Here is a 9,851-nt window from a genome sequence, read left to right as displayed (position 1 = left end):
GGAAACTTAATGGACCGACCGACAGACATCAGCAAAGCAATATGCCCTTCCTTTTTCGAAGGGGGAGGGGGCTTAAAGATAATAGAAAATTATCATACGTATATTACATGATCTACTTATTATCATGGTTATATGAAGTAAATACGATTTTAACCAGAAGTCTCTGTCGAGACTGAAGCTCTACTGGTTTGAACTTATAGCAAAGGAAGAGAAAAGTACTTAAGCAGCTGGGATTTGAAACTAAATAGAATAATGATCGTTGATAAAGTCTCTTTATGTTCTTAGTGTAGTCTACTTGTGTGCCAAGTTATACTGACATCAGACCAAAACTGTAGGAGGAGTAGCATTTTGAAACAATTTTACAGATATTTCTATTTTTAATAACCACAGCAACACCGTTCATCGAAATCAAAAACCGATACACAGAATTATGTATCTTAGTGTATTCGACTTGTTTGCCAAGTTATACTGAAATCAGACCAAAACTGTAGGAGGAGTAGCATTTTGAAAGAATTTCACAGAAATTTCTATTTTTAGTAACCACGGCAACACCGTTCATCGAAATCAAAAACCGATATACAGAATTATGTATCTTAGTGTAGTCTTCTTGTGTGCCAAGTTATACTGAAATCAGACCAAAACTGTAGGAGGAGTAGCATTTTGAAAGAATTTCACAGATATTTCTATTTTTAGTAACCACGGCAACACCGTTCATCGAAATCAAAAACCAATACACAGAATTATGTATCTTAGTGTATTCTACTTGTTTGCCAAGTTATACTGAAATCAGACCAAAACTGTAGGAGGAGTAGCATTTTGAAACAATTTTACAGATATTTCTATTTTTAGTAACCACGGCAACACTATTCATCAAAATCAAAAATCAATAAATAGAATTATGTATCTTAGTGCATTCTACTTGTGTGCCAAGTTATATTGAAATCAGACCAAAATTGTAGGAGGAGTAGCATTTTGAAAGAATTTCACAGAAATTTCTATTTTTAGTAACCACGGCAACACCGTTCATCGAAATCAAAAACCGATAACAATAACTAACAATAACTGTTTAATAAAGGTTGATAATCAAAACTTCAAAATTTCCTTATGCAAACACCCCATAAATGTACCTGATAGAAACTGGAAGAATAACACAAATTGTATTGGCGGAACTGTCATGGCTTTATATTAAAAATCAACATTCACATTTAACATGCAACTGGCATGTTCATACAAATCAACATTCACATTTAACATGCAACTGGCATGTTCATAACCTATGCGCCGATCTTACAACTGGTAAGCTTTTGGCAGCATAGCATTCACAAATATCAAACAAACCATATCATAGCTGGGGGACCTGGAGAAAACAGTATCCCTCAGCAAATGGTTACTTGTCAAAATTGCGCAAACACTAACAGTCAGTATTATCACGTTTAAACAGCAAAGTCCATAGCCTTCTTCATCAGTATGTACGCCATGACGATTTCTGAAATTGTCACATTCACACAGCAAAGTCCATAGCAATCTTCATCAGCATAAAAGCCATTACGATTTCTGAAATTGAAAGAAAACACACCGCAGAAAACGGGAACCAAAATAATTCATGAACTACATTTAAAATATTCAAACCAACCATAAAATTTAAGGGAGGGAAGGGAGGGGATTTTTCCGTCTGCTCAAAAACAAGATGGAAGTTGAAAAGACCTGGCGCATGCTCATGAGTACTCATGTATTATTAATCTTAGAATCATAATGATAAAACCGTATAATTCCGGAAAACGGGTTACACTTTGTAGCTATTTATAATTTCACAATAGAAAGCAATATATACGTCATTCTCAATAACTTTATTTATCTTTTAGGGATAAATCTGATTATTTCGAAATTCCTATACTAACAATAACTGTTTAATAAAGGTTGATAATCAAAACTTCAAAATTTCCTTATGCAAACACCCCATAAATGTACCTGATAGAAACTGGAAGAATAACACAAATTGTATTGGCGGAACTGTCATGGCTTTATATTAAAAATCAACATTCACATTTAACATGCAACTGGCATGTTCATACAAATCAACATTCACATTTAACATGCAACTGGCATGTTCATAACCTATGCGCCGATCTTACAACTGGTAAGCTTTTGGCAGCATAGCATTCACAAATATCAAACAAACCATATCATAGCTGGGGGACCTGGAGAAAACAGTATCCCTCAGCAAATGGTTACTTGTCAAAATTGCGCCAATTGGATTTCAATCATAATGAAATCCAACCGCCATCATAGCGGCCGAATTTTGACCACAGTTAACATTCATCATTCACAAATCACATCACATCATAAAGCCACAACAGTTCCTATTCCCAAAATTCATGCACAGTCACTTTGATGGATAAACAAAGTTATTACCAGAGCTGAATTGCCTAAGAGCAGCCTGCATTGTTGACAAGAAAATTTGATTACCTAAGGGAGATAAGTGAACTCCATCATTAAGAAAGAGTTTTCTTTGATCAATTCTAGGGCTGGGTATTGGCCTGAGAATTCGTATTGCGATATATTGCGATATTTTTAAATGTATTGCGATATGTATTGCAATATTTTCAATGTAATAAAAATGGCATTTTCTTACTTTATTTACTTTAATTTACATGCAGAATATACACAACTATGATAAGTAACCAACACGGAAAAAAATCTTGTTGATTTCATTTAAGTTATGCTCTGAAATTTTACCACAAAACAACTTCTGAAGTTTGGCTTAATAACAAACTTTTATAAGTCCATTTTTATATTTAATGACAAAATTCTTAATAACATATCGATATTACAAAATCGTATTGCTAGCAATAGAAATATCTATTGATCAATTCTGATATCAGGATACTTAATTGAAGCACCATTTGACCTTAAAACAAAGCTAGCAATAGAACTATTAATCCTAGATCTTGATTTCTCTGCAGCAACATTTGAAAATGAATGACGCCAATATACCCTGGGCAAAATATGTGACCAAACAATGCAAGTCAAAGGCATAACCAAACGCAACTTGTTGATAACAGTTTTCATAAATTTTTGTTGTCTTCTTAAAGGATTATTATGTTTGGCAATGTCATTACCACCTACATGAATAACAAGAAACCTTGGATGTGGCTTTGTAGAGTATAGGTCCGAAATAACCTCGTTGAATTTGGAAAAACTCAACCCTGGTAATCCCTTCCACAAAACTTTTACCCCAGTCAAAGAAAGGTCTGTGCCAAATTCTGGAGAATTCAATGCAAATTGTTCTGCTCTTTTAATAAGGGATGAACCCACAATCCAGATTGAATCTACAAGATTTAGAAACAATACATAAAGCAATCATAACAGTCTACATAATTATGAAAAACAGCACAAAATTATAACCCAACTCTAATTTTGATACCCAGATGACATCAATATGGTCATGTGTAACCATCATATTAATAGTATCATTTAAATCTAAAATGTAATCAATTCAGGTCTGAGATAAAGCTTGTATGCATCTGATACCCATCTTCCCTTTCTTTGAATTTCATGTTCAGATATGCCAGACAAATACATATGTGTAGCAGCCCCTATTCTAAAAGAGTGTGTTTTGAAAGTGTTTGTTTCAATACCTAAAAATCTTAATGCTTTGTGCAAAACACTTGAAAACTGGTATGTTGATAAGGGTGTACCATTGATATGACAAAATAAAGGGCCATCCTCTTGAGATCTGAATTGCAAGAAAGTTTCCAGTAAACTAAAACACACTGTAGACTCAACTGATTTGCTGATAGTAATAACTAAACCTTTTCCATTCTGATCGGTTTTCGAAAAACGCAACTTCAATTTGATATTTTCATTACTTAACTGTAAATCTGAAAGCTGAAGTACATTTCTTAAACTCTTTTTTGATGCTACTGCTATTTCGCTTATTCTAAAAAGACCAAAAAATGCAGTTGCAAATGTGGACCCAAATAATAAGTGCTCATACTTTGATTTTGTAACCATTGGCAAAACATCCAAAATTTTTAGCAAAAGCTGATATGTTACCGGGCTTCTGATGTCTTTTGAAGGCTTAGATCTTTTTAAACCTGTCAACATTTTTTGCACAATAAATGATTTGACTGGATTGTCTAGGCCATGTACTTGCAAACTGTGACTCAGAGCTGATAAATATACATTAGCCGTAGAATGAGAAAGATTTTTTGATGCTAGAAATGCTACAAAATTGATTATATGATCTACTGGGGGTGGCCAAAATGGAGGCAATTGAAACTGTAATCTGAAGTCATTAAAAACAACTATGGCTTTGTCATATGCAATTTTTGTGTTGTCAGAGAGGCTAGCTTCAATTAAATGATTGACATGTCCTTTAAAAGGTTCCAAAATGGAATAGGTACTTGATAAGGATGGCAATCTGCCCATGGTGCCAACTTCCTGAATCTGGTCCACTGCAATCGAGAAACTGAATCTGCAATCTCATTTATACAACCTCTTACATGAACTGCTTTAAATTGAATATTAAACTTCAAAGAAAGCAATACTAATTCCCTCATCAAAATCATGACTCGTTTATTCTTAGATGTTTTGCGATTCAAGATTTCAACCAAAGCTATATTGTCAACATGCAATATTAATTTCTTGTTTTGCAATTTGTCTGACCACAGGTAAAATCCTAAAACTATAGGAACAAACTCTAGAAAGGTTATGTCTTTTCTTATATCAACATTCCACTCCTGTGGCCAACAGAGATAGGACCAGGAAGTTCCAAAAACCACACCACAACCTATTGAGCCTGAGCTGTCTGAATAAAATTGCACACTTTTGTCAGATTCCCATTCCAATTCTGGAAAACTTGTAGTACCATTAAAATCATTAAGAAATGTTAACCACATTTGAAGATCACTATGTATTTCTTTGGAAAGCCGTACAAAATGATGTGGCTTAGTAACACCAGACATTAACCCATATAAACGACATGTGAATGCTCTACCTGCTGGTAAGGCCTTAGTAATAAAAGCTAATGAGCCAGCTAGAGACTGAAGCTGCTTTAATGTTATCTTAGATTTCCCCTGAATTTCCAGTATTTCTTTTTGTAAAGATTCTACTTTATCCTTTGGAATGAAAATTGTCTGATTAACTGAGTCTATACCTAAACCTAAGAACACTATGTATGTTGTTGGACCTTCAGTTTTTTCTTCTGAAACAGGAACACCTAACCCATTACAGATATTTTGAAATGAATCCATCAAAATTTTGCAATTGTTTGTACCATGAGCTCCAGCAAATAAAAAGTCATCCAAGTAATGAAGAACATTTTTCAAGTTGGTGTTATACTCTACCACCCATTGTAAAAAACTGGAAAATTTTTCAAATAAAGCACACGATATGGCACAACCCATCGGTAAACATTTGTCTATGTAATATTTATCAAGAAACTTAAAACCAAGAAGACTGAAGTCTTGGGGTCTAATTGGTAACAACCTGAATGCATTAGAAATATCCATTTTCCCTAATTGTGCATTTTTTCCTAGTTTTTGAACCATGCTAACAGCTTGATCAAAAGATGAATAATTAACTGAGCAAATTTCAGGATTAATGAAATCGTTAATACTGTTTCCATGAGGAGCAGATAAGTTGGTGATTAACCTCCAACCCCCCTGTTTTTTGGGTAACAGTCCTATTGGGCTGCAATGAAAATTTTTAAATGGTGGGGCATCAAATGGACCCATTATACGACCTAAGTCAATTTCTTTGTTCAGTTTAGCTAATAATTCATCTTTGTGCTCCAAGGCTGAAACCATATTTTTACAAGATACTGAACCCCTGGGACCCTCATAATTCAATGAGAAACCATATGTAAACCCATGTAAAAGTTGATTTGCCACTGTTTTATCTGGATAATCTTGTAACAAGTTGTTTAAAGTGGTAACATTGATTGGTGTAAAACCTAAATCCCAAAGGCATGGATCTTCATTGCCGAAATGGCCTTGAGAATCTAGATTGGGTCACATTAGGATTAATGTTTTGACGACCGACCATGTGCGAAGCCCCTTTTGGTGTATTTTGGCTGGTTTGATTACTGTAACATTTGATAGAGGGGTGGTTTTGTCCGCACTTTAGACAAGAGTGTAAATATCTACAATCTTTCTTAAGACATGAACCCTTCAAGTTGAAATCATAACAACGCCTGTGCTGATGCAAAGTAGAAGTGGGCTTGCGTTCAGCGACTGTTGCCTGACCCATGTAAATCAACCATAATTCTGCATCTATGTTTTCCCAACTGATCAAGCTATTTTTGGAGCGCCTAAGCCTAAATTGAATATCATAATCCCTCCACCCCAAAGTGGTAGACCGTGAAGCCCCTAGCCTTATAGAACTGATATACTTTAAAATGCCTTGAACATGCTGAGGAAACTTTTTTAAATAGATGGCAGCATAAATCAAAAAGGAATCAGTCCATTCTGAAATATTGACAATTTTCCTATCCTTTGATTTGTTCTTGATTTTAATTTCACCATCCTCAAACACAAGCAGTTGCTGAATTTCAGCAGCTGGATCTAAATGCAATAACTTAGCAAGATCTATATACTCATTATTCCAGATTTTTTCTTGTGTTGTCAAGGGTATGTTAGCCCCAAGATCTGCTGTAATACTAACAAGGGGATTAACAGGTATACATGTACCTGGCTGATAAGCAACATTTGTCGTTGCTGGAGCCGTAGTTGTCTGTTGCAGCTGAGGCAGTGTGCTATCCATGGAATTGACCTCGGATGAGACTTGAAGGCCACTGGAATTAGCCGATAAATCTTGGCTACCACTTCCGGCATGCTGGATAAGTGCAGGCTCTCGTGTTGGTTGCACCGAAGGCCCCGTTGTACTTGCAGGGGGTCTGACATAAGGCGATTTTGTCTTGGATCTCCGCGATGTCCTCGCTCTTAACAATCCAGTGCTCATTTTCTTGCAAATAATTAATACACCGTCAGAGATTTGTTTACTACTAGTTGTTGATATTTAAATGTGCATTATATTCAATCAAGTATCGAAAATAAAATGCTCTTGTTTTACAATACTACTTTTTGAAAATTAGTCAATAAATTCTAAACAAATTCATTAAATATGAATTAATATGCTTGCATTAAGCTATTTACATACATAAATTCCTTTGATTAATACAATACAATGTCGATGATACTGGATTTATATTCTCAGCAATGATTTTTCCGTCTGCTCAAAAACAAGATGGAAGTTGAAAAGACCTGGCGCATGCTCATGAGTACTCATGTATTATTAATCTTAGAATCATAATGATAAAACCGTATAATTCCGGAAAACGGGTTACACTTTGTAGCTATTTATAATTTCACAATAGAAAGCAATATATACGTCATTCTCAATAACTTTATTTATCTTTTAGGGATAAATCTGATTATTCAATATTTGTACAAATGAGACACATACGGATATCAGTATAACCAAATTTAAAAATCTTTGAACTCCATATCAAAAGATGGGGTCTAATTATTGGAATCAGTCCTTCAAACTATTAATTCTTATAACATTACTATATTTTTTGAAATTTTTTGACCGGGAAAGCAAAAAATGGTTAGCGGTCAAGTAAACTCAATTTCTTTTGACAATCAATTAGTCCTTCTTAGACCCCTCCCCTGCAAAGGGTGAAGGTCTAAATATTGGTTTCAGAATGTTAGCCAGCCCATCGAAATATAAACACTCTTACAACTACAGTATTATACGGGTTTTCCCAAAATATTGACGACCGGCCACCTTGGACCAAAGTGATCGGTCTTGTAAACTCAATTACTTTTGAGTGACAAAGGCCCTTCCTTTACCCCTCACCTGTGAAAATGACGGAAGTCTAAAGATAAGATTAAGGTTGTTATTATACGAGTTTTCAAAATATTGACCAGACTGTGTACCTAATTATAAAAAGGTCACCAGTCTCTAGTTGTTAACTCCTTTTAAAAGTCAAACGGTCCGTCCTAGTCCCCTCCCCTCTAAAACACTTAAGTCTAAATATGGGATTCAGGATTTTGACCAGCCCGTCAAACTATGTACACTTTTAACTCATTTGCGTTTTCCCAAATTTGACCGGGCTTGCTAAAGAGGTTTATCGGTCTTGTAAAATCTTATTACTTTTGAGAGTCAAACGGTCCCCTCAGCCCCCTCGCCTGTCAAAGAGAGATCTAACTATGGGATTTAATATGTTAGCAAGCTTCTGGAAGTATTTACTCTTATTCAAAACATTTGACCGGGTTGGCTACAAATTGTAGGTCTTGCAACCTGAATTCCTTTTTATAAAGATGGAGGTCTATGGGATGCAGGATGTTAGCAAGCACCTATAACTGTGTACTGTTATAAGAGTGTTCTGCGAAAATTTTCCCAGTAGTGTAGCTTAAAAGATAACCCATCTTTTAAACTCAATAATTATTCTTTTGGAAGCTGAAAAGGACTATCCAATCCCCTTCCCCTGTTAAGTTTTGACGTTATATATACTGGTATATATGAGACCCAGTTGTATTTTAGCCCTGGCACAAGGTTCACCTTTTAATGGTTTTATATGTATTGTCATTTTGATCAGGCTTGCTACATTGTTTTGGGGTCTACTCTCTGTTCTTCTAGTGATGTCTTCGATTTGCTTCTTTAACATGTCGACGTCCTTCATTTAAATGCCCCTTTCGAAGAAAGAAGGCATATTGCTTTGCTGCTGTCTGTCGGTCCACCATCAGTTTCCATTCATTTTCTCCGAAGAGGTTGCAAATTTAATATACATATTTATCATCACGCCATTTTGGACAGTTTTGCCCCTTGGACTAAGAAAAATTACAATTATTTAAAGTTTCTGTTCACTTTCTTTGCAGAGATTCCTTATATTGAATTGAAATTTGGTAAACAGAATTATCATAAGAATATCTAGGTCAACTTGTGTTTTGGGTACGATCGGGCCATTTTGAACAGAGTTACATGTATGCCCCTTGGACTTAGAAAATTCCAATTACTTGCAGTTTCTATATTCATTTTCTTTGAAGAGATTCCTTAAATTGAAATGAAATTTGGTATACAGATTTATCATAAAAATATCTAGGTCAGGTTCTGTTTTGGGTATGATCGAGCCAGTTTGAAGAGAGTTATGCCCCTTGAACTTATAAAAATTCCAATAAGTATTTTACAAACATCTCTTGTTTTTAATTTTATTAGGACTTTTACGTTATAGCGCACCGAATAAAGAATGCAGTTCACTATTCGAATAGGGAATAACCTAACTTTTGATTGCATATCAACTGTTCCTTCACCAAGCACTTGGCATTTGAAAAGAAATTTGCTGGTTATAATACAGATACATGTGCGAACTTAAAGACTTATGTCACAAGAGGGGTTGAAAGGTTCAACTTTGAGTGCTTAATTATTCCTTTAGACACTGCGCATATGATGCACCAATTTTAATTTATGCACAAGATCAATCAGGGGGAAAATGATTTATAGACACACATCTTCGATGTGAAAATGAAGCATTTATACCAAGGCAACCAAGACATGACTCGCACATTTATCAGAATTTAAAAAAAAAAGTATGTCAAAAGGTAAGTTAAGGACGGTGTAACTGTATGTTAAAGTGCACAACAAAATATTTTTTTTAATAAACTCTATGATGAACATAACGATAAAAGTAACAATAGTTTGATTAGAAAATAATGTTTAGATCTACAATTCAATATACTGTAATAATTTTACTTCAAAACTCATTTAAAATAGATTTTTCATTTTTTACGTCCTGATTAAGGATTTCTTTTACTCATAGAAAGGCAGCACCATATATACTGGTCAAT

At 34.7% G+C, this 9,851-nt stretch overlaps 1 protein-coding gene across 2 annotated transcripts; it reads right to left on the bottom strand.

The window, feature by feature from the left end:
• Window positions 1-1,071: 1,071 nt before the first annotated feature.
• On the bottom strand, window positions 1,072-7,262 carry LOC134245243 (uncharacterized). Of its 2 annotated transcripts, none has more exons than XM_062727519.1 (2): window positions 6,693-7,257; window positions 1,072-1,554 (listed from the first exon to the last, which is right to left on the bottom strand). In XM_062727519.1, exons 1-2 carry the CDS (start codon window positions 6,961-6,963, stop codon window positions 1,502-1,504), a joined length of 324 nt encoding a protein of 107 aa, XP_062583503.1. In that variant the 5' UTR covers window positions 6,964-7,257; the 3' UTR covers window positions 1,072-1,501. The 2 variants fall into 2 exon arrangements, with proteins under 2 accessions (XP_062583503.1, XP_062583502.1); XM_062727518.1 differs by lacking the exon at window positions 1,072-1,554 and having other exon boundaries at window positions 5,085-6,966; window positions 7,162-7,262.
• Window positions 7,263-9,851: the final 2,589 nt, after the last annotated feature.

Source organism: Saccostrea cucullata, unplaced genomic scaffold, assembly GCF_032062105.1.
Source record: "Saccostrea cucullata isolate Sc308-1 unplaced genomic scaffold, CSIRO_AGI_Scuc_v1 ctg274, whole genome shotgun sequence".
NCBI lineage: Eukaryota > Metazoa > Mollusca > Bivalvia > Ostreida > Ostreidae > Saccostrea > Saccostrea cuccullata.
This window is presented reverse-complemented; position numbering and strand designations above follow the sequence as displayed.